Source organism: Jaculus jaculus, chromosome 3 (genome assembly GCF_020740685.1).
Source record: "Jaculus jaculus isolate mJacJac1 chromosome 3, mJacJac1.mat.Y.cur, whole genome shotgun sequence".
Classification (NCBI taxonomy): domain Eukaryota; kingdom Metazoa; phylum Chordata; class Mammalia; order Rodentia; family Dipodidae; genus Jaculus; species Jaculus jaculus.
This window is the reverse complement of record NC_059104.1, coordinates 178,037,225-178,062,502: the sequence shown is the minus strand read 5'-3', so window position 1 is coordinate 178,062,502 and position 25,278 is coordinate 178,037,225. Positions and strand designations below refer to the sequence as shown.

General features: G+C 48.4%; 1 protein-coding gene across 2 annotated transcripts in view; it reads left to right on the top strand.

Moving 5' to 3' along the window:
* Positions 1-25,278, top strand: part of Galnt18 (polypeptide N-acetylgalactosaminyltransferase 18) — a 383,580-nt gene that overhangs the window by 298,173 nt on the left and 60,129 nt on the right. For both annotated transcript variants that reach the window (XM_045145464.1, XM_004650865.2), the window contains exons 7-8: positions 15,327-15,512; positions 22,786-22,923. In XM_045145464.1, the coding sequence (XP_045001399.1) occupies positions 15,327-15,512; positions 22,786-22,923 (324 nt within the window). The remainder of the gene's footprint in view (positions 1-15,326; positions 15,513-22,785; positions 22,924-25,278) is intronic.

Genomic DNA, 25,278 nt, shown 5'->3' with positions numbered 1-25,278 from the left:
GATCAGAAGCATTTTATGGAGGAAAGGGTTGACTTCAGGCTTATGGTTCTGAGGGGAAGTTTCCTGAGGGCAAGGAATGCATGACAGAGCAGAGACTGGGCGTCACATCTTGTCACGTGACAGTAAGAGTGAGTGAGCGCTGAACACCCCGGGGGGCTGGACTAGCAAACTTCAAGGTCCACTCCCAGTGAAACACGTTCTCCAGCAACTTTCCACCTCCCAGAAGCTCATGAGGTAGGGATTGAGTATGAGGCTTAGTCACAAACACGTGAGGTCATGGGGGACATTTCACATGCAAAACACCACAGATGGGCTTCATAATGACATTCTTTCTGTACTTGTTAAAAGTCATGTGCGTATGTGTGTGCCTGTTCATGTGTGGGAGGGTACACCTGTACGTTCCTGTGTACGTGTGTATGTGTGCACATGCATGTGGAGACTAGGGGACAACCTCAGATGTCCCTCTTAAGACAGAGCCTCGCATTGGTCTGGAGCTCACCAACGAGGCTAGATTGGCCAGAAAGCCCCAAGGATCTTCTTGCTGTCACCTCCCCAGGGATCACAGGTGTGTGTCACCACACTCCCCAGCGCTGGGATTACAAGATCAAGCTTTTACACTTCCAAGTGCTGGGATTACAGGTGTGTGCCACCACACTAAACATTTTTAGATGAGTAAGACTCTATTCTGCTCCTTATGCTTGTGAGGGTAGCACTTTACCATCTGCTATTTGCCAACCCCCATAGGGCTTTAAATCAAATATATCAGGTAATTTTTCTGTATTCACTCCCCTGTGTTCTTCTGTCTCTCCCTTCCCCAAGTAGCTACATATTCTAGGATTCATATATGAAACCTGCAACATTTGTCTTTCATTGCTTAATGCAATAACTTTCAATTCTGTCCTTTGGTACCTAATCCATTATCTTAAGGGTGAGAACTGTCTCCCATGAGAAGCAAGCTGGTCCCTTAAGATCAGCATTACCCTGTTGTAACTACAGATCTAGTAGAGTATTATAGACAGCGTCATGACTTTAAAGATAATTGGCCCTCCACGCCAGTTTGGCCTGAAGGACTTTCCAGGTTCCTGGATGCACCAATGATAATAACATAAGCGCGTGGCTCGGAGAACTGCTCACACTTTTTGAGTTGTCTTTCTTAAAACAATTAAAAAATTTTTAAATGAAAATGGCCATAGATGAGCAATAGGAAATACAACACAAAACAAAGCAGCAACTAAAAATGAGTAAAATTATAAAAGTGAAAGCTGAATGAAGAAATGAATATTTACTTAATCGAAGTCGACAAAATCTGATTAGAAAACTAAGTTGGATAGTAATTACTGTTACATGGCTGGAGAAATGGCTCAGTAGGAAAGGTGTTTGTTTGCAAAACCTAATGACCCAGGTTCAGTTCCCTAGTACCCATGTAAAGCCAGCTGAACAAGGTGGTACATGCATCTGGATTTCTTTTGCAGTGTGCTTGCAAATGAATAAACAAAAGTATCTCTTTAAACAGGAAAAAAAAAATGAAATCACTGCTACAGAGGAAACCTTTGATGGTCAACCTTATAAAATGTGATATGGGTGTTTTTGCTGATAGATATTTCATAATATCTTACTTTTAAAATTAATGAAAAATATATTAACTACAATGAAAATGATGCTGGCAAAATTAAATTAGAAGACTAGCATCAAAGAAAATATTTAAATTTCATCATACTGAAAATTGGTCACAAGAATTAAACTGCTTCAGTGATATTTAGTCATCTCTGGGCCAAATACCGTCTGGACACGGGGAAGAGCCCTGTGTGCGCTGCGGGGCCGGGCATGGAGGAGGCAGCACGCGGAGGCTTCCCAGAGGAGGCGGCATCAGCTCCGCAACTATGGGCATATGTTCTTCAGGTCAGGAAGAAGAGAAGGAACACTCTGGAAGGTGGGGATGATGTGTGTAGGATGCCACTGAGAGGAAGCATAGCTGAGCATCATAGCATGGCAGAAACCTGCCTAAGTGTCCTAGCCCTGGCCAATGGACCTGACCTTATGGGAGTGGTTGATGTGCTTGTTGCCTTCCGAGTGACCAGCCGCAGACAGCCCTTCTCTGTTGGAACACGTGTCACTAGCTGTGGCCTCCTGAGATCCTCAACCTGCCAGAGCCTCTGATATCTGAGTCACGTGATGCCCATGAGGTCCAAGCCTCTAAATTTGTGGGTAATCGTTTGTCTGTGACCTTCATATTCTAAGGGAATCTTGGTGGCAACCTGTAATCCATGATGCCACCAAACCTAACAGCTCCAAGAAGGTATCGCAAGCCAGTGGGTGGGAGCCACTTTGCCAGACCGCACGTGATCTCCTAGCACCCCAGCCACGGAGTGACTCCCCGCAATCACAAGCCAGCAGCCGAACAGACGCAGTTTAATAGCACGTTGTAAAAGTTTTACAGAGAGCGAAGATAAGTGCAGCATTAATCCCCAAAGAACAAAGCGATTAAGAAAAGTACATAATGAAGCAGTTCTCCAGCAGTGGTGGGGAGCAGAGGCACGCCCCGGGATGGCTGTGCTGGGGAAGGAAGGGTCTTCCACAAGGAGCCTTGGCTCGTTGTGTTCCGGGAGGGAGCCATAGAAGAGTGAGGTGAATGGGTGGATGGAGAGACTGAGAGTCGTGAACTTGAGGAAATCCTACCAGCACTTAAAAAGCTGAGGCCAAGGCACGAGATCACTATAAAAGTCTTTATTGGCGCAATCCACCAAATTTAATCATAGACTGGATTAGAACGCATCAGTGTTTAATTTACTGGTTGGGGGAAAAGGCAAAAAATAAAAGCCATAGAAAACCTGGGGGCCAGCAATGTCTGTTGAAGCTCCTAGGAGACCTTCCTGGACTGTCTTTCTCTACTTTTTGCGTCTTTTGCTTGCTTTTCTTTTTTAATTATTATTTGTTTGTATGTGTAGTATGGGTGTGTGTGTGTGTGTGTGTGTGTGTGTGTGTGGTGTGTACATGTGCATGTGTGTATGACAGAACATATGTGTAGGTCAGAGGACAACCTCAGGGTATTGATTGTCTCCTCCCACCTTGCTTTGAGACAGGGTCATTCTGGTGTTTTGAGCCGCAAAATTCAGGATTCTCCTAACCCCACCTCCCATTTCCGTGGGCACACTGGGATTGTAGACACCACTGTGCTGTGGCTTGACATAGGTGCTGGGAATCCAAACACAAGTGGGCAGGCTTGCAGAGCAAGTGCCTTTAACCACTGAGCCATCTCCCCAGGCCCTTTGCTCACTTTTCTTTAGCTAGTCCATCTGCTGGTTTGTTTCAGAGGCTAGAAGGTTGCCTCTGTGTTGCAGTTCTATGATAGTCCTTTCAGTTTTTCAAAAATATTTTATTTGAGAGAGAGAGAAAAAGAGATAGAGAGAGAGAGAGAGGCAGATAGAGAGAGAGAATGGGCATATCAGGGCCTCAGCCACTGCAAACAAACTCCAGATGTGTGTGCCACCTTGTAGATCTGGCTTACATGGGTTCTGGGGAATCAGACCTGGGTCGTTTGGCTTTGCAGGCAACTGCCTTAACCACTAAGCCATCCCTCCAGCCCAATAGTAACTCTGCAGGTTGGGGCCACTGAGCAAGGCCATGGGACACAGAATTCTCCTCCTCCTCCTATTTCGCCCCACCTCCTCTTCTTTTTACTAGCCCTTAACCTCAGTGTCCGGACAGTGCTGTGGTTTTCTTTAACAAGACCTGATATTCCTAAACCTACAGTTGTAGAAGTCAGAAACATGTTCGTCTCATTACAAATGTTCTTGGCTGGTCTAAGGAGCTGGCTCTGTGGATAAAGTCCTCGTCATGCAAATATGAGGAGCAGAGAGTGGGTCCCAGGCACCACTGTAAATGCCATACGAGCCTGGAGCCTGTCTGTAATCTCAGTGCTCAGGAGACAGAGATGGGGGATCCCCGAGGCACGCTGGTTAACTAGAGTAGCTGAAGAGGTGAACTCTGGAATCTAATGGGAGACCCTGCCTCAGTAACTAAGGGGGCACTGCGTTCAGGAAGACACCCGATGTCATGTACCTCTGGCCTTCACAGTATTCACGTAGACATGTACCCACGTGCACTTGGGTGGACCCAAGCACATACAGACATGCATACACACAGCCACACCACTCATACATACACATGCAAAGCAAGGTACCTGTGAGTAAATAGCCCTGATGCTTGGAGGCGATGGTTTCCGGAAATCATCTCTACACACATTATTCTATAAAGCAAGGCTGGTGTGTAATATAAAGCCACTCCTGAAAAGAAAATGTTACTCCCTAGTATAAATCACCCAAGGGAGTTTAGGTCCAGTCCAGTCTGAGATAGCTCACCAGACATGCCTGGTCTCTTCTTGCTTGAGACAGCACTAGGAAGGGTGGGCAATTTTGTTTTATTCTCTGCCCACCCCCCCATCAGTGGGTGAGGTCCTTCATGCCTTGTGCAATGTGGACTTTTCTGGCATTTCAGTCCTACAAAGGAATCATGGGGCCAGGTGACAGAATATTAGCAACACTATGATTTCAAAACCGCCACTTTGTTTTGGATTCCCACGGTTCTGAAGTGAGGTTGTGCCTTAGCAATGTAAATAAATCATACTTTATTGTCCAAACCAGATCATTGTGGGAGCGGATGGGGGAGCTATTAATAATGACACCGGAACAGCAGACATAAACCATTATTGTTGCAGGCTAGCCGGGACACCTGGTCACTCTACTTTCAATACTTACAATTTTATGCACTGTTCATTCATCTGACATTATGTGTGTAGTGTGCTCGTCCCTGCCTTCGTGGAGTTAGTGGTATAGAGACAGTCACTAAAGAGGAATAAAGCATAAATGTCAATTGGACCCCGCAGTGAGTCATACATTAGTTAATTCAAGCTGCCCTACCAGAATTGCAGACTGGGTGCTTAAACCACAGAAAATTCCTTTCTTGCTATTCTGGAAGGTGAGAATCCAAGACTGGGGCGCAGTATGATCAGATCTGGTTGGGGCTCCTTTGCTGATCTGCAGACACTGGCTACCCCTTGTTGTGTCCTGACAAATGAGGAGGTCACTGGTGTCTTTTCCTCTTCTGAGGGCTCCACTCTGGTGACCTCATTTGCCCTCAAATCACCTCCTTTAAGCCTCTCTCACCACAATCAGACAGAGGAGGGCTTGAATTCAGTCTATGAAGTAGACTACCATTCAGTCCATAGCAAGTACTGTGCTGCTAAAACCAGACAGTCATTGACAGAAAATCAAGGATTTTGTGTGTCAGGGTCAATGACAAATTTCTCATCTTCTGTAATGATACCACACATATAGTAAATTCTCAATAAATAACTGTTGGATTGAATTAAAACAGAGAAAATATCCTCTGATTTATCATGTTAGAAGATGAAATAGAGGTCAACAAACCTTGAAGGGAAAGAGGCCTGCTTGGAGAGCTCTTCATGGAGATGTCCACACAGGGACAGTGGTGACATGGGCCCGAATGGTGGCTGTCCAGGTGGGGAGGAAAGTAAACAGAAGCAAGAATTTAGAGGTAGAACTGACTATTTGCTTGATGTCTTACTGAGTGTGGATGGGGAGAGAAGGACATTGCTGATGAATCACAGGTTTCAAGCTTGGGCAATTAGGTGGATAAGGGGAGGCCAAAGGACAGATGAGGAGGCAGAGAAAGAAATCAAGGACTTTGTTTTGGATCAGATAAGCTTGAGATGCCTGAGTGATATGTTAGTAGAGATGACGTGCAGGCAGCTGGACATATAAATCTCGCGCTCAGAGGAATGACGTGAGCCTCCTTCTGCCCTGAAAAGTTCTTAGGGAAAATGATGACTTTTAGCCAGCACAGTCTTGAGTTATAATAAACAAGGCTAACGCCTGGTGGTCTCTAAGCTTGCGCCAGGCGTTGAAGTAAATCCTCTTCAAGTGTCACCTCATTTCATTCTCACAGCTATTTCTGGAGTCAATCGTTTTCCTCTCCATTTTATATACAAGGGAGTTGTTAGAAGAAGAAAGGAATTGCCTAAAATTTCCAGTTCACCAAGTCGAAATTGAAGACTTTGATACCAAACGATGTGACACGTAGCCTCTGCTCTGAGCCACATCAGTTTTGTCTCTCAAAAGGCAGATTTTGCGTTCATTTCTTACCCTTACTACTTCACATGACCTTGAGCCTCAGTTTGCTCACCTGAGAAATGGGAGATAATTGGTGAGGTCCCCTTCCAGCCTGCTGTCCTGCTGGGCTGACCTCTCTTGGAAATTCCCTGGTTAATGCCATGTTCACCTTGGAGTCTTTCGGTGATGTCACTTGTGACAATGCCATGACCAGGTGATGATTCATTTTGACATGTATGAAAGGGGCACTGCTCGTTGCAGTGACAAGATAGCAGCAATTTAAAGAAGGGGAGGTTTGGGCTGGAGAGATGGCTTAGCGGTTAAGCGCTTGCCTGTGAAGCCTAAGGACCCCGGTTCGAGGCTCGGTTCCCCAGGTCCCACGTTAGCCAGATGCACAAGGGGGCGCACGCGTCTGGAGTTCGTTTGCAGAGGCTGGAAGCCCTGGCGCGCCCATTCTCTCTCTCTCCCTCTATCTGTCTTTCTCTCTGTGTCTGTCGCTCTCAAATAAATAAATAAATAAAAATTAAAAAAAAAAAAGAAGGGGATGTGTATTGTGGCTCCTTGGCTTCAGGAGGCCTTCAGTCCGCAGTGGAACGAAGGCGGGGTGGTCGAGGGCCATGTGAGCATCTGCTTGTGCTCCCGTCGCCACGCCTTCCCTGCCGCGATGGACTGCGTCCCCTGGAACTTTAATCAAAACCCTTTACCTTACCCTCAAACTGCTTTCTTTCCAGGTATTTATTCCTTTGGTCACAGCAAAGCAAAGGAAAAAAAAAAAAAAACACCTAATACAGGTTCTAACATACCACTTGCCCCATAAAGTTCCCCCCATCCCCTCTCAAGACCAGCTCTCCTGTCTGTATTCTCAGCCTCCTCTGGGGAAATCCTCTGAGTTCCTCACCTGGAAGTGAGGCACCCATTCAGTCTTTGAGCCTGGAGCTTGCTTTTCTTCCACCAAGCTCGGGTTGAATTCCCGGCTACTGCGGCCCTATAAGGACCCAATCTCTCTGGACACCTGGGCTCTTTTGTACAAAAGCCACCTCATTGGCAGAGCGGTGATTCAGGAGCAGTTCATCACCTGTGCACACCGTAGCTCCCTGAGAGATGGGAGGTCCACCCGGGCAGCCTGTTCCCAGGCTGTGACTTATGGACTCGGGCTGTTTCTCATAGGACTTCATTGTCTTTGAACTTCAAGGCCACCCAGCTTAACCATACAGGGGCTGCGCTGGGGGATAGAGCAGTGCATGGGAAGACAGTCCCGAATACGAGCCCACCTTGAGCTGCGCAATGAGGGGCGGGGGGGGGAGGGAGACGGTAGCAGGGGCCTCTGCCACAGCCCTGGAGAGACCACACCCACCTCAATGTGTTGACATCTGCCTTCTTCCTTTTGCAAATATGAAATCTGAAACAACCGTGACCACACTCCCTTGGCTTGGAACCTTTAGAGGTGTCTTTAAGTCTTGGTGACCACACATGGAGGAGCAGCCCGCATGGGATTCCTGGCCCTGAATTCCTAACACCCTATTTTTATGATCAGAGAACTGGTGTCCCAGGAAAGTGGGGTTGTCAGCCTGTGATGACCGAAGCCACGCCTCTGCTAGTCTCCCAGGCTGCTCCTGGGCTTCCTGCAAACAAGAAGCCTTTTTTTTTTTTTTGCACAACCCAGAGCCCTTGAAAACAGCCTCTTTGTTTTCTTTTGTTGAGGTAGGGTCTCACTCTAGCCCAGGCTGACCTGGAATTCACTTTGTAGTCTCAGGATGGCCTTGAACTCATGGCTATCCTCCTACCTATGCCTCCCAAGTGCTTGCATTAAAGGCGTGCGCCACCACGCCCGGCTTGAAAACAGCCTTTTATGCTTTGCTTCATGAGAAGCTTCCAGACATTCCTGCCTGTCTCTGCTTGGAGTCCCGCCAGCTGAGTCCTCCCTCCTGCCCCCCTGTAGTAGTGAAGAAGGGTTCCTTTCAAGCAGAGAAACTGCTTCAAATGTTCAGACCCTTCAGGGACACCTTCCAAGAAAATGTATTATATTTCCAAAAACCAGGAGGCACTTCAGAAGTCGCCATTGCTAGAAGAGGTCTTGAGAAGCTCCGTCCCCCAAGGAGGGCTCTTCTGTGGGGTCTGATGGGAGGGTAAGCGTGGTTAGACTTGACAGCAGTCTCCTTCCACTTTAAAATAACTAACTGCTGTACTTGGAACCTAGGGGAGCACCAGTATCGTGCCTCGGGGATAACAAACAAAAGCCAAACGTTTCTTTTTGCATGTATATATTGTGTGTGTGTACATGTGTAAACCACAGGTCAGCATCAAACACCTTTCTTAGTGTGTATATGTACATGTGTAACCAAAGGTCACCATCAGACACATTTCTTAATCACTATCCACTGCACATTTTGAGACAAGGTCTCTGAAAATGAAGCTCACTGATTTGGCTAGATGAGCTACCTCAAGCCTTAAGGATCCCCTGCCTTCACCCCATTCATGCCTGTAACCTGGGTGACAGACATGTCTAGATTTTATGTGAGTGCTGGCAAATCTGAACATAGGTCTTCATGCTTCATAGCAAGCATTTTTTAAGATTTTATTTTTATTTATTTATTTATTAGAGACAGAGAGAGAGAGAATGGGCATGCCAGGGCCTCTAGCCACTGCAAACGAACTCTAGACACATGCGCCACCACGTGCATCTGGCTTACGCGGGACCGGGAGAATTGAACCTGGGCTCTTGGGCTTTGCGCACATGTGCCTTAACCGCTAAGCCATCTCTCCAGCCCTCAAAGCAAGCATTTTACCAACCATGTCAGTTGCTTTGGTGTTGCTGGGACAAAATACCCAACCAGAAGCAGCTAGCTGCAAGAGGGAAAGAGTTTATTCTGGCTTACAGTTCCCAAGGGAGGGTCCGTCATGGCGGGGGAGAGTGCAGGATCAGGAAGCCACCATCACATTGTCAAATCAGCAGGAAGGAAGTAGAAAGAGAATGAGAGAGGGAAAGAACAGAAAGCAGGCTTGGGTTGTTACCCATAGTGACACACTTCCTCTAGGAAGGCTTCACCTAAGCGTTCCACAACCTTCCCAAATGGCTGGGGACCAAACGCTCAAACACATTAAGCCAATGGGAGACATTTTACATGTAAATAACCTTGATCTCTCATTCATGCAGTACTGTTTGTTCAGCATCTCCCATGTGCCCTGCCCTGCAAGGCACTAGAAGTTTGTAAACATGAGTCTGGTGTTGTGGGTCAGTCACAGGAAAAAAAAAAAAAAAAAAAAAAAAAAAAAAAACACCATCTCCCCAGTAATCAGGTGAGGCTGGAAATGAAAACTGTAATGAGAGATAATCCCATGCCCATCTAATTGGCAGAAGTGAAAAAACAGAATTGGGCAATGTCAAACACTGATGATGAAAGCAAGAAATGACAACCGACGGTTTCATCTGTTGCTGGTGGGGGTGGAACTCCAAAGGCACTATTTGCAATTGTTTCTCTTTCCATGAGAAAGTTACTGTGTCTGACCTATGCTTGATAAATATTACTGAGGCATAAATACATGGGGAGATGCCCATTCTTGGGTCCCAGGAGACACATGTGACAATGTTCTAAGTCACACCATTTATAACAATGGAACTAAGCCTGGCAGCCAACAGGAGGAGGTGTGTGAAGTAAATCATTGTGTGTTTCTATGATGTCCAGAAACAGGGAAAACAGAATGACGTGTGATTTGGCTTGATGCCAGGGAAATTGTCAACACAGTTCAGGATAATGGGTTATCTCTGGGGGCTAAGAAGGGAGGCACAGGGTCATTTTCTAAGAGATTGCCAAAGAAGGCACTTTTCCTTAAGTGGGGAGCTGGGGCGAGCATTTGCATCGCATATCTTTATACGAATGGTCTCTCACACGCAATAGTTCTTCTGTGACAAGGGTGAGGTAGAATTGCAGGGTAGAGTCATTTAACCAATATTTGGGAAGGCAGGTGGGAATTTCAGAGGCAATTATGTGGACTTGCGGGGAAAGGGGAGGTAAGAAATCCAGTAAAGACCATGGAAGGGAGTCTACGACCGAGGTCCATGAACATGGTCTGCCAGGACAACGAAGAGAAGTTGGCATAACTGGACAGGCGGGAGTGAGCGATGCAGCTGCAGGGAGCTCTTAGGGGTCTGCAGCGTGTGCTCAGGAGTGTGAGCTTTGGCAGGAAGCCAGAGGTTTGCAAGTGTTGGCTACAGACCATCCCCACCATTACCCTGCCTCTATCCAGACTCCGCCTCTGCCTCATGCCCTTAGCTCTAGCTTACTGACTGTTAGCCTTGTCCTGATTTGAGTTATCCTTCCTTCTCCTTCCCATGCAGAGCTCTGGCTAGGGTGAGGAGAGGGAGATACCTATTGTACACATTTGAAGGGCATGCTGAGAATTGAGGGCCCTGCCTGTCCTGTCCATGTGTTTTGTTGACCTACATCTCTGACCCAAGGCCAGCTCTACACATGAGTGTGTGGTCCTCTTCCGGACCTCCCCAGGCCACAGCCTTTGCTGGCCTCACTTCCTCCTCCCCTGAAGTTGTCCGGTTCTTGCTTTCCGCTCTGGTCTCGGCTTTTCATGGCCAAGCTGGGCGAGACAGCTACACATAAAAAGATAATTAGACCCATAAGCCAAGAAATCAGGACCACGCGAGTGATGCAAATTATATGTTCCAAGAGCTCGGAGAAGCTGGGCCAGGTTGGCTTTGCAAGGATGGAGAGTAGGAAGTTGGCTTTGTGGGCTTTGAGAAGTACAGCAACAGTCTGCCAAGCTCATGACAAGTCATAAGGAGATAAAAATTGGGAAGGATTTAGGATATTATCTGTGTGGACATGGCTATGAAGTATAAGGCTGGGGGTGTTACTACCCATCATTAACATAACTAATACACTATGCCATGCTTTCCCTGTGAGCCTGGAGAGAGGCTCCGGCCATTCTCAGTAGGGAAGAATATTACAGTGAATGGATTAAACACAGGAGTGTCAGCTCGTTCTCTACTCTTGGCCTGTGCTACAGAGTGACCGTGAGTCTTTGAGTAGGACAGTTGACTAAGCTGGAGCCTGTTGCTTGTCCTCAGTGTCCCCCAATTTTAACTCAGCTTACAAGTCTGTTGTGCCTCAAATCCAGAGCATCATTTGAGGCTCTGACAACAAAACTCAGACTCTTCGAGCATGCAGAGCAGAAGGGATCTGAGACACCTCAGAGGTTCAGCAGCCACATTTGGTATCTTGCAACTAAGGATTGGGAGAGAGACAAACACAGGCCTGATCCTGACCTTGTCCTGGTGGCTTCCTGTCTTAGAAAGACAAAGAAAGATGGCTTCTTGAGAACCCTCTCTGTGACTCTCTTTGCTAATGAGCTCTTCTCATGTCATATCCCTTTTAAATCCACCACAGAGCCATTAGCCCCAGTAAAAAGGCAACAGATACAAGTCCAAATGAATGGGTAATATGTGTCAGGACAGGATTTGAACCTCACCACCAGCCCCCAAGGCACCCAGGCTTCCTTGCAGTCTTACATGGGTGTTTGAAGCCTTTTCAGAAATGGTATAGCAGGATGAAGGCTTTCCAGGGAGGGCTGGTAGTGAGGAGGACTTGGCTGTGCCCTGGGGAGCTGGTAATTACCATCTGCTTTATGCTTCTGGTCATACCTGAGGGACAAGCCCAGCAGCTCCTCTGGAGGCATATCCAAGCATCTGTGAGGACGAGGGACTTCTCGACCCTGAGGAGTACCTGGTTCCCCCTAGCTAGCTGCTTGCTATTACCCATGCACATGTGACGACTTCTCAGGTTTTATGACATTAATTTAGGCTTTGCAGTCAAAGCAAGTCTCTTTGGTAGCATCAGTATGCACTTTAATGTCAGTGCTTTGCTGGAAAACCACTTGGGTTTGAAGGAAGTCATTGTATTCAGTGAAATTTGGCCACATTTTAAGTTTATGGCCTTTATTAGGATATCCAGCTGAGCTAGTTAAAATCATGTCCTACAGTCAGTGAAAGTGCAGGACTCTCAACCTCACTCACTCAAGTAATAGTTGCTGAACAGATGCTAAGAGCCAGGGTTGATGTGTACCGTGGTAAGCACAGGAGCAGGGCCCTCGTTCTCATGGAGGTTGTAGTTCAGTTCTGGGAGAAAGACATCTGAAGAATAAACACAAATAAAAGCATGAATGAGGGCTGGAGAAGATGGCTTACTGGTTAAGGCGTTTGCCTGCGAAGCCTGAAGGACCCATGTTCAACTCCCCAGCTCCCATGTAAGCCTTTAATCACAGCACAGGAGGCAGAAGTAGGAGGATCATCATGAGTTCAAGGCCACCCTGAGACTCCATAGTGAATTCCAGGTCAGCCTGGGCTAGAGTGAGACCCTACCTCAAAAAAGAGTTAGTATTCCTGATGATGGCATGCAAGGTTATCCTCTGGCCTCTACATACATGCACACACACATGTGCAGAGACACACCCTTGCACACTTGCACCCACACAAAGATAAGCGTGCATGCACAGACATACATCTGACGCGTAATACACGTGCAAAAAAAAAAGTGAAACAGTGTACAAAAACAACCAAGTAGCAGCAATTTAAGTAACATTACAAAATAATTGCAGGCACAGACTAAGGGCTTCTGTTGTTCCAGGCGCTATAGCAAGGGCTCCCCATAGCCACGGCCCTAGGGAACTTTCTTAGAGCAGAGCCTAAGGCACCCAGAAATAACATTCGGATGGCCCACAGCGGCATGGAAACTGGCTGAGGTATTTTGTCCTGGCGCACCCGACGGTTTCAGTTTATGACTACCATCCACATGGTGCCCACGCTGAGGCAGGCACAGGGCTAAACACTGCCCCACACTTATCATTCTCTCCCCCTGTGTGGAATAGAGGCTTGGGAGATGAACCTCCCCAAGTTCTTCAGCAGCCAGTGGCAGATGTGAAACTTGAAAGCAGTTCTCACTGACGCCAGCAGTGTTCTATTAAGCATGACATTCAAGTCCCACCTGTCGGCCGCCCCGCCTCTCCTGGAAACCCACAGCCGATCCAGAGTATGATTTATCACATGTCGCGGGAGAATTTGATGAGCTGCTTTAAGAACATTTTGGAAGGGGGAGGAGAGGACTGAACAGGTAGTTAGTGGTGGCAGCTTGGGGAGAGACGAGGCGAGGACCATGGGGGACTAACCTAGAGGAAGGAGTTTCGGGAAAGTCGCCATGAACCTGAGCGGTGAATGGGGAAGCAGGGCAGCGTGGGGAGCAACATCACATGTGCATAAATATAGCAGTCGCAGAAGAATCAAATATAGAAGAAAGAAGGGGTGGGAAGATTGTAAGAGCCACAGATGGAGACATCATGCCCAAAGGCCTTCCCTCCCCTGAAAAATTACTGACAGCTGCTCCCACAACACCTAACTCACAAGAGCAACCCCACTGGGGACAGTCCCCAGCAGAATGGGGACAGGGACAAGGGAAGAGAGGGTACCAACACATGATGTAGCCATATAAAATACGTTAATAATAATGAGAAAGTGGAAAAAAGAAGTATTCAGGTGGCCACAGCAAGGGTGTATTGGGGACCACAGTTTAGGGCAGAAATGGGTTGCCCCTGCTTCTTTCACTGCCACTGTGTCTAAAGACATGGTTGGCAGGGCCCAGCATGGCTCTGGTTATGATGTGGACACACCTGCTGTAAGGTGGAATGGTGAGCTGACTCCAAGAAGCAGGTCTCATAATAACAGACACTATGCATCACGTCCTGTTTTGTGTTGTTGAAATATGTCAGGTAATAGCCTGCATTCCAGCCACAGAAATAATAATGACCCTGGCTCTGTGTGCTGTCAATAATACAGCCACAGTGTTCACAAGCTGTCACTGATCATCAGAGCACAGCGTCCAGGATAGGGAACGGGTCTTGGAAAGGAAGAGCTTAGCCTGAGATGGGGGTGGGGATTGCCACGCTGCCTCTCCTGGTCCTCACAGCCACTCCCGGGGTACTAACTGCTCTCAAAGGGGATCAGACATCCTTTCTTTTCTTTCTTTTTTTTTGTCATCAATACCAGTCACATGGCTTTGGACAAGGGGCCTTCTTTAGGCTGCTTCTCACCTATGGCGAGGAGCCTGCTGTATCATTTGAAGAGCAATAGCCAGGCTTGACAAAGGCTTATGATATACTAGGCATCTTGCATGTAATTACTTTGAGCTTCTCCACAGCCTCAGGGAATAGATGCTCTTATGATCCCATAGAGATGAGGAGATGGAGGAAAACCTGAGATACAGGGACTCACTCAGGGAGTCACAGGTAGAACGAAGCAGAGTCAGGAGCAGGACCCAAGCAGTCTGGTTGCAAACCCTTGGTTCCCAGTCACCACCTGTCACTGTCTCTTCAAGCGCAGTCCACGCCTGGCACACGGGGACACAGTGGGAATGCTTGTTTCCTTTCTGTTGACCTCAAACAGTAAATGCCAGATGAGCTTGGGTAAGTGGTAAGTCAGCAGATTGCCTTCCAATAGCCCATGGCCTCTAGGGACCCATCAGTGTGACATGGTTGAGTGGAAGAGGAAGCATCGTCTTTCTCACTGACATGGACAATTAGGCGAAACTCAGATCTTGTTCTGTCTGTACCCAAACCTATTGATACTGATGGACACATGTCAGACATATGAACGTTGCCCACCACTCATGGAGATGACAGCACTTGTGAGTGGCCCCTGTCATCATGTCCCACCAAAGGCCTTCATTGCTTTCTCAGAAGACTATGAGGGAGGGAAAGAAGTAGAAATGTCTGGCTCTTTCTCTGAAGGCGTCCCCTTGAAGGTGAACATCTGAGTTGGGAGTCCCTACCGGTCACTTTTTGTTAAAATAGTAGGGTAGAGACCATCATGAAGGGTTTGCTAACCCAAGGACCAGGAGAACACAGATCTCTCACCTCAAAATACCTGGTACTTTCTTTGGCTACATGGGGCTCATGGATGGAGGGGGAAGGTGCATTGATTCTTTGCGTGTTGGATGACAGCAATGAGAGCCGAGCCATGCATTAATGAGGCAATGCCCATGCCACTGTAGGAGTAGAAATCAAACATCATCCCTTCCCTCATAGATGGTGCGTATGGCATCAAGGTGGAGAGCTGAATTTCTTGGTACTCAGGTTGAGTGGTGACCTGGAGCCCTAGTTTAGAAATGCACACCAATGAAAGGAGCCTTGTCTTCACAGGTGTGGCAGTGTGGTGGAAGCGTGGAGGTCCTGCCCTGCTCCCGGATTGCCCACATCGAACGAGCCCACAAGCCCTACACGGAAGACCTCACAGCCCACGTTCGTAGGAATGCGCTCAGGGTGGCCGAAGTGTGGATGGACGAATTTAAAAACCATGTTTACATGGCATGGAACATACCCCAAGAGGTAGGTTGCCCAGGTGGGGCTGGATTTCTTAAAGTTGTTTGGTGGGGGAGGGGGGGGAATCTGAAACAAAAGACCATGTTCAGTTCTCCTCACGAGTCACCCTGAGTCTCATTTGCCACGTTAGAATTGACTGTCAGCCTTAGTCTACATGTAGAAAGGAGGCTGACACTGAGGCTCTGTACCATTTGGTATCCATCCATCAATGTGTTTGAAGGAGGACATACTCCCTCTCGGAAGATTTGTGACTTCTTTTTTAAATGAAATTTGGACCGAATACCTCCAAATTTCCTTCCCACTCCCTGGATTCTCAGGGATTAGATGTTTAATGGTCCAGGGTTATAAATATGTAAATACAGCGGTAATAACTATGCATTCACAGAATGCACCTTAATCTCCATGTTGACTGGATTTGAGGTTCTCTATTGGACACACCAGAATAAGGGAACTCCATCTGTCCGTGGGATTTCTTGAGCCATATGGATGTAAATGAGACACAGTCCCACAGAGACGCTCTGTTGCGGAAGGGAATTGGAGTGGACATTTAAGGCTGTTTCTGGCCTCACTGATTGCCCTTGTCCTCTGTCCCTTTAGTCACTTACATTAAGATATCCAGAGAGGAAGTGATGATCCCCTAGTGCTTTCCTTCAGATTTATCAGATGTCATATGGAAATGACCGTGGAGTGCTGAGTTGGGAGAAACCAACATATGCCAGCCTCAGGATTCCAACCTGCTTACTGGCTTGTCTGCCCGAAGTTCAACGCCTGTGTTACGTTCTGGGCGACGTGACCTCGGTCCTTCCGAGGCTGTGGCAGCACTTCCGAGAGCCTTGGCTGTTTCCAACAGGGATAGGGCTGATCTTGTTTAAAGTTTCCTTACAAAGGCCAGGTACCCCAAACTTTCCACCCAGCTCCTACTGCTCTGGCTAAATTATTGAGAAAGTAGGCTGAAACATGAGTAAGAAACTGAGACAAATTGTCTCTGCAGCTACCACCACGAGGAGTGAGGACTATAGTTGGGTCACAAACTCCCACAACCAGACAGATTTCAACAGTTGGGAGGAAATGAGGAGCTGACATCTATCATCAGCGTGCAGCCAAGCCTGAAAGTCTCCAGATCACATCCCTGCCAGGGACAGGGTTTCTAGGGAAACCATTGTGTTTCTGGACTCATCCGAGGCTGGGGTGCTCCAGCACAATATTCTGCACAGGATGCTGTGCCCAGCCACAGATGTCCCCGGTGCCCAACGGTGCAGATGTTAAGAACACGGAAACTCCCCAGCGGACACCATAGACCTCTGGGCTCTGCGTAGGCCTGGAGTTCTGTTCATGCTCTGTCCCTCGAAGCTGCCCATCTTCTAGCCTTTCTCAGCCAGCAGATGTCACAGGGGACAGCACACAGTGGACAGCATGAGCTAATATCATGGCGAAAAACGAGGCAAGTCAGTGCCAGCCTCAAAAAGGGTTGTGCGAACCAAACCAAAGGAGTGGGGGACACGGACAGCTAAGATGGGAAGGTCCCAGGCTGTAGTCTTCTTAGGTGGAGACGGATGACATCAAGGGTGCCAGCAGCTCTCTCTTGCCTCACCTCTTAACTTCTGACTCCTCTCGATCTTTGTCGGGGTTAGCACTTTCCCAGCTTCTCTGCACATCTCCAGTCACATCCCAGTACTCCACACTGACACCGCCTTTGTCAAAGCCATCACAAAGTCCCTTACAGGATTCCACAAGTGACTTGAATGTGTGTGGCCCTCGGGCTCTGATTCCACCACCTCTAACAGCCTCATCCTTCTCGGTTACTTTTTCTTCCTAATGGGATCCTCTTCCCTCCCTGGTTGTTTAAGTGCTCCCAGGGAGGCACCCTTAACCAGCTGCTTTCGTCACACTGCCTGTGTGGGCAATCTCATCTGCTCTCCGACTTGACTACCGGCGATGTGCAGATTGCATTCTAGTTAATATCTCCAGCCTCTCTGCGGGACTGACCCCTCCAATGGCCAGCTGGACGTCTCCTCCTGCTGTTCCCACTGACACTGAGGCAGAATCTCACCCAAGCTGAGCCCATCTTTCCCCCTGTCTATTCCTGTTCTTTATCCCCTGCCTCAGCTCCTGGGGCCGCCATCTGCCAGATACCCACGCTTAACCCTGATCACCGTTCTTTCCCTCCCTGTCTTATACTCCTATCCTGTCAGTCAGTCACCAAGCCTCCCTATGCAGTCCTGCCTCCTCTCACATCTGAGTTCAAACCTTTCCTGCCCCTCTGAAACGGCTTTTAACTGACTTTCCGGTCTCAGGTTTTTTCCCCCTTCAATGTACCCTTCACATGACCTGAAATAATCTTTGAAAAAATTCACAGTGACTATGCCATTGCCCTGCTTAAAGCCTATAAACAATTCTCCACTGTGTGCAGAGTCATGTGCCAAGTGCAGTGTTTGGCATGCACCTGAGGTTCCCATGCCCTGTCCTATCTATATCTCGAGCCACACTTCCACCACTCCTTGCTTTGGGGACCTATATAGGCTGGGGTCCCGCCCACCTCTGCTTGACTGTATTTCATTGCTCCCCAACCCCTTGCTAGCTCATTTCATTCCTTCCACTTGGAATATCCCACCTTCCACCTCCTCCCCAGCCCCCACCCCTACCAAATCGAATCCATTCTTTCAGATTTGGTTCTCATAACCTTTCATTCCAGAAGCCAGACCCAGCTGGGAAAGTGCCCTTCCCACACATGCCTCTGTCACGTGACTAGCCTGAAAAAGAATGTTCTGCCAATCATATTCTCTCTGTGTATCTCTCTGTCTCATTAGCCCACTATCTCTTAGTTCTGAACCTTAAAATTACTTGGGCTCTGAGGCTCAGAGATTATGACTTAACCACTTTTGGAGGGCCCCTGGAATCTGGTTTTAGAAAGCGATTGCAGAGAATCCAGTGTCCATCCGCAGCTGCCTGGGAACACAGTATGATAGACCGCGGGCTCTAGAATAAGGCAGGGCGTGTGGTCCGAGTTCAGTGGAAGCTTACTAATGCTTTCAAATGGGTGGATGAGCATGTCCATGTGTGTAGTCTCTTTTCCCTTTGGTCAGTGGCTCCTAGAAGCAAATCTGCAGGCTAACTTCACCGGAAACCCTCGCGAAAGTCCTCGCCTGGGCTTCATGCTTAGAGATTTGGATCTGTGAGTCTGCAGAAGCGAGGGAGCCAAGATTGAGCTCATCTTTCAGGTTCGTCCCAAGCATCCAGAATCCCAGAGGCTTTCTTTGATCATCTGCTCCTGCCTTCCTAGCAGTCTCACAGCCCGAGCTGGGCTCGACGATGGGCGCCCTCCTCCCTCCTCTCCTCCTTTCTGCTCCCGTGCCCACACGGTGACAGGGTCTGTTTGCTGGTCTGTATCTCCCAGACTCTCCTTTCAGGCACAAATTGTAACATACCCCTGTGGGGTTTGTTGCTGTTGTTGTTGTTTGTTTGTTTTTTTCTTTCTTTCTTTCTTTTTTTTTTTTTTTTTTCTGGTTTTTCGAGGTAGGGTCTCACCCTGGACCAGGCTGACCTGGAACTCACTATGTAGTCTCAGGGTGGCCTCGAACTCATGACGATCCTCCTACCTCTGCCTCCCGAGTGCTGGGATTAAAGGCGTGCGCCACCACGCCCGGCTGTTTGTTTGTTTTTATGCACAGTGCCTGACACATAATAAACAGGCACTTAGGAAAGAGTTGACAGAGAAAGAAGGGAGGGAGCATGGCTGCTGCCTGCTCTCCCAAGAAGCTTCCCAGCTGCCCTTCCTGGGGCTTGTCTCTGGCACCCTTGACCCCGACTATAGGCCCATCTGTTACCAGTTTCCTTCCCCTTTCCTCTCCGGCCACCTGGTTGCAAACGCAGGGCTGTACCCTCTTGCACTTCTGTTAGCTTGCTCCTCTGTCTCTCCCATCAGCCCTGCCCAGGTGACTGCCTGGAGAATTCGGTCAGTCCAAACACGTCAAGGCTTTGAGCAGTGCTCAGCACCCAGGAAGCGCTAGATCAGTGCCAACTCCTGTCCTTCTGCATCCCCTGGGAGCACCTCAGACGTGGAGGGAAGTGGACACAGGATGAGGAAGGAGCAGGTGAAAGTCTTAGGTAGAGAAAGAAGAGGTCAATGTGCTGCCTAAAACTACTCTCTTGAGTCTGGGGAGATGGCCCCGTGGTTGGTGGCACCTGTTTTTAAAGCCTGCCAATCCAGGCTCAGCACCTCAGCACACTTGTCCTGTCTTGTGGGCCAGTGAGGCTGCGGTTTGTTTGCTGTGTGACAGGTTGTTTACAGTAGTAAGAGACGCCGTCTCAAAGAAGACAGAGCACAGACACCTTGAAGTTGTCCTGTGATTGCTGCTTGCATGCCATAGCATGCATCCCCATCCAGAAACTAACTTGGGCTGGAGAGATGGCTTAGCGGTTAAGCGCTTGCCTGTGAAGCCTAAGGACCCCGGTTCGAGGCTCGGTTCCCCAGGTCCCACATTAGCCAGATGCACAAGGGGGCGCACGCCTCTGGAGTTCGTTTGCAGAGGCTGGAAGCCCTGGCGCGCCCATTCTCTCTCTCTCCCTCTGTCTTTCTCTCTGTGTCTGTCACTCTCAAATAAATAAATAAATAAAGATTTTTTTAAAAAAAGAAACTAACTAACTAAACAATAAATAAGCAAATAAATAAATAAGAGGATCATCATGAGTTTCAGATCATCCTAGGCTAGAGCGAGACCTGACCTCGAAAAAACAACAATAAAAGTACCCTCTTGCACTTCTGTTAGCTTGCCCCTGCTGTCTCTCCCAGCTCTTGGATGCAGCGTTAGACACCCTCTGCTCGATGCTGAGCCCTCTCCTGGGCTGTACACGGAGCAGGGCTGGCCTCCACAGCGGCGCCCTCACCACGTTCAATGCCAGACTTCAGCCATGCCATAGGCGCCTCCAGCCAGGCGGCCTGCCACGTTCATTGAAACTTGGCTCCCCTCGCAATCCATCGGAAGTCAACCTGAGCAAAGCATGGATATTTCCTAAGCGAGGTTCAGGCCCTCAAGGCCAGGCCCTGTTTCTCCTGCCCCCAGGACTGGCCGAGTGCCCCGGGGGGCTCAGCTGTGACCTGTCTTGAGGTTTGACTACAAGGGACTTTGTGACTGTGTGGTAGAAAACTGAGGCCACTTGGGACAGTTTCGTTGATTTCTTAGGGCTGCCCAAACAAGTTAACCACGAACTTGGTCACTGAAAATAACAGAAACATACTCTGTCATAGTTCTGGAATCCAAGGGCTTCAGAGGACCCTCCTTCTTTGCTCCTCCAGCTACAGGTGGCTCCTGGAATCCCTGCGACTTATAGGTTTGTCACTGCAGTCCCCATGGGCCTCTTCTTCACATGCCTCTGGTACCCAAGACTTCCCTCCTTTCTCCTACACAGATAAAAGTCATTGGATTGGGGGCCCGCCCTATTCAAGATGGCTTCATCTTGAGGTTCCCAAACTGGTAATATCATTAAAGACGTTCTAAAGTTGTACTCAAGAGATTCTAAGCAGACAGGAATTTGGGCGCAGAGAAATCAACCAGCTATACAAATATTTGGCAAGAGAGAAAGGTGTGTTCTCTTTTCCTAATGAGATCCAAGGAGCCCTTGTCTAGGAATCTGCCCTTGTCTGCATGTTTCTCAGCCGTTGCTCCCTGCTCTGATAAGGGCTTGATGCAATTGACAATAAACACAAGGTGCAGACATGCCGGGCCTTGGAAATGGAAAAAGCACAAGTCAGCTAGATAATAACAGGAATGGGAGCGGACTTAATATCAAAAATAGAATGTGAGGATGAGGCTGGCTCTGGACACTCCTAGGTTAATAGAGATACCTGAAAGATTCATTCTCATTCTCTCACTCCCTCTCTTTCTCTCTCTCTCCTTCTGTTCTCTCTCTCATTCTGTCCCTCTCTCTCCTTTCATTAGATGATAAAGAAACAGTCCTGAATGCAGGAAGAAAGGTTCTCCATGTGAGCTGAAAGTGTGTATATATGTGTGTATTAGTGTGTACGTGCATATGTGTGTGTATGTATGGTTTTGCATGTGTGCATGTGTATGTGTGTGTGCCCTCACGCACAAATGTGGGGTTCAGAGGTGGGATCTTCTTTAATCACTCTCCACCGTGCTTTGCTGAGCCAGAGTGTCTCAGCTGAGCCCAGGGCTTGCCGATTCAGCTAGTCTACACAGCTCGGGGTGCTCTCTGCTCTCCTCCTCCTGAGCACTGGGGTACAGGTGGGCTGGCACACCCACTTGTCATTTGAGTGGCTCCTGAGGATCCGAAGTCTGGTCTTCATGCTGTGTGGCAAGGGCCCCCTCCACTGAACCATCTCCCCTGACTCCAGAGCCCGGAATTTTAGGAAAACAGAGGTCCCCTTATAGCCAGTTCTGCTACAGCCCGTACAAACTGACAGATTCTCCAGCGGTAGACTATAGTCACATGAAGTCTGAGTAGTCAACATGATGTTTTAAGTATGTTATTTATCAATTTAAGAGGCAGATAGAAAGAAGAGAGAGGGAAAATGGGCACCCCAGAGCCTCCAGCCACTGCAAATGAACTGCAGACACACACGCCACCCTATGCATCCTGCTACCTGGGTCCTGGGGAATCGAACCTGGGTCCTCAGGCTTCGCAGGAAAGCATCTTAACTGCTTTATACTTTATTTGATAATCTCCATCGACACTGAAGCCATGCTTCAGAGTCTAATTAGAAATGGGCAAAGGCAGTGTGATGGAATGCATATGTTAGCTCCCCTCAGGGTCCCTTCATTAGGAAGTCTCTATAATTTTTTTAAAAAATATTTTTATTTTTATTTATTTATTTATTGGGCAGAGAAAGAAGGAGAGAGAATAGGTACACCAGGGCCTCCAGCCACCACAAACAAACTCCAGATGCATGCACCCCCTTGTGCATCTGGCTAATGTGGGTCCTGGGGAATCAAACCTGGGTCCTTTGGCTTTTAAGGCAAGCACCTTAACTGTTAAGCCATCCCTCCAGTCCTGTAATTTTTTAAACTTATTTTTTTCCCCTCTCCCCTGTTCCTGTTTCCCTGGGGCCCTCCTCAGTGGGGTTATGGGATTCACTGTGGGGTCACGAAGGTGTCAGTCAGTCCCAATGGGATAACAGGGGGAATGGTGCCTTGGGACATCCCCACCCGCTCTGAGGCTGTTACACTCTCTCGGCCCCCTCTCCGGCACAGAGCAGGGTTGGGTCTGGAGAGAAGCTACAGTCCGGGCGACGTCTGCATCTGTGCCCCACCTCTCTGTACAGGACCCGGGAATTGACATTGGGGACATCACGGCGAGGAAGGCTCTGAGAAAACAGCTTCAGTGCAAGAGCTTCCGATGGTACCTGGTCAGTGTGTACCCCGACATGAGGATGTACTCAGACATCATTGCCTACGGGGCGGTAAGGAGCCAATGCCTCGGGGTTCCACTTAGACACAGATGGGAAGCCCGACCAGGGAGACGCGTTGAGAGCAAAGGGTTGGGAGGGAGCAAGTCTGTGACCGCTCAGTGGGTTGGCTGCAGGAGACCTGGAGACTCAGTGCCAGTTTCTGGGCCTGCATAAGTCTTTGCTCCCGTAGCCATAGCCCAGACCTCTCCAGTCTCGAGAGAAATTTGTCCCTGCTTGAGAGTCCTCAGCAGTTCTGCGCTGGCCACAGACCTGCATATTCCACTTAGTAAAACACAAAAAGAAGTTGGTTGTTTGAGACTACAATATACTCCCAGTTGGAGCAACAGAGGTTCAATCCAGGTATTCAGTGTATGTACACACCCCCCCACACACACACCCCCACACACACACACCGATGGGCTGAGGCCTCCTACTCATCTGTGGAGAGTCCCTAAGGAAGATTCCTGAGAGACAGAAGCTTCTTGAATTCACTCTATGTTTAGGGAATTTTGTAGTTCTGCCTGTTGCACAGCATAGACCACATCTCCCCAATGATGGGGGGGGGCACAGCGTAGGAGGCAGAATGTGAGGTTCCGAGTCAGACAGACCTGGGTAAGATCTTGACCTCAGTGGCGGAGCGCCTGGATTCCACCCTAGAACCTGCCTCACGGAGAGTAAAGTACAATAAGATCTTGACCTCTTCACGGGCAGCAGTTCAAGATCTGTGGGCCTCAGTTTCTCCGTCTGATAAATGAGATAATTAAACGTTGTCTTCATAGGATAGAAGGTAATGTGGGAAATGCTCATGTGTTTTCTGTCTAAGGGCAAAATACTTGGAGCATGTTAAACTCCCCATTCTCCCAGCACTTCCAGAACCCTACCAATTCTTACAGTATCGTTAGTGGTACCTGATGGATGTTTGGGCATCTTGCCTGGTTTGTGCTGAACATACAACTTTGTTTTTTTTTTCCATGACAGTTAAGTTCATGAGACTCCAATATGGAGGAGTTAATATTATCTTGAGATGAAAAAAAAAAAAAAAGAAAAACAGGCAGAAAGAAAAAGTGACTTGTCTTTCACATAGATGATCAGCAGTGAAACTGAGCCTAAAATACTATCTATTATCACCCTGATAGCCAGTTTGAGAGAGCATCCACTCGGGCCCTTTTGATATCTCAGGCTGAAAACTGGAGCCCCCCCCCCCTTATCTCTGGTGCCCTTTACTCAGAGCTGGACTCAAAGGTGCTCTAGCCAGGAGAATCATAGACAAAGCACTTGCCTGAGAGTGGAAAGCCTCCTTGCTGAGGGATTGGACCCAGTGTCCTTTCTCTAGGGACCACATATTTAAAAATATTTTCTTTACTTATTTGCAAGCACAGAGATACAGACAGAGAGAGAGAGACGTAAAGTGTGGGCACAACAGGGCATCTAGTCACTATACACAATCTACAGGTGTATGTACTGTTTTGTGCATCTGGATTTATGTGGGTACTAGGGAATTGAACCCAGGTCATAGGCTGTTCAGGCAAGCTCCTTAGCCACTGAGCAATCTCTCTAGCCCTAGGGCCCCCATTTTTAAACATCCAAGGGTTCCAAAGGACATAGAGATTGGGCGCTCGGAGCCCTCTGGGTCTCTGCTGTCCAGGGGGTCAGCCTGTAGGAGTGAGCCGTACCCTCCTGTGAAGTTTCTTTGCGTGATTTTGGAGTCCCAAAACAGTGGCCTTTTGCCTCTGTGCATCACAGGCTGGTAGAGTTTGGAGGTCAGAAAATATCTCACAGGTGCTGCTCAGCTGCTACCTGAGGCCCCCAATCACCAGGAAAACACAGTTTACTGACAGATGTCTGTTGGTTCCTTCTACTTCACGATCACCATCCAAGGACCCAGCTTTCCAGAGGCGCCACCCCATAGTAACTGTGTGTGTCACTTGGCTACAGTTGGGCCCAGTCGTGGGTCAACATTGGTGCTACCATGACTTCATACCTCTGTGAGCCAAGGCCAGCTTTCAGGTGCATGTCCTCAGCAGAATGTCCACTGTGGCTGAACAGGCTTTGCGAACTCACCCCAAGAGGCGGAGAAAGCCATAGCGGCGGCAGTGTGTGCATATAGCCCCTGTGCATCTGGATCTTAGCCATTCTTATCCTTCAGGCAAGAAGGTCTCAGCATGCGCACATGTGCAGCAGGTTTGCCATGGACCTCTTTGATGCCAAACCCAGAAATGTTTAGTTGGCGAGACAGTAAGTAGCGTGCTAGATAAGGCAATGTCTAGATCTGTCTGAGTCCACAGTTTCAGCTATTTTCATGCTGTCACACCAAAAGCCACCCACTCATCATCCCAAAGAGCTCAGCCATCCCTAGAGCTGGCCGAC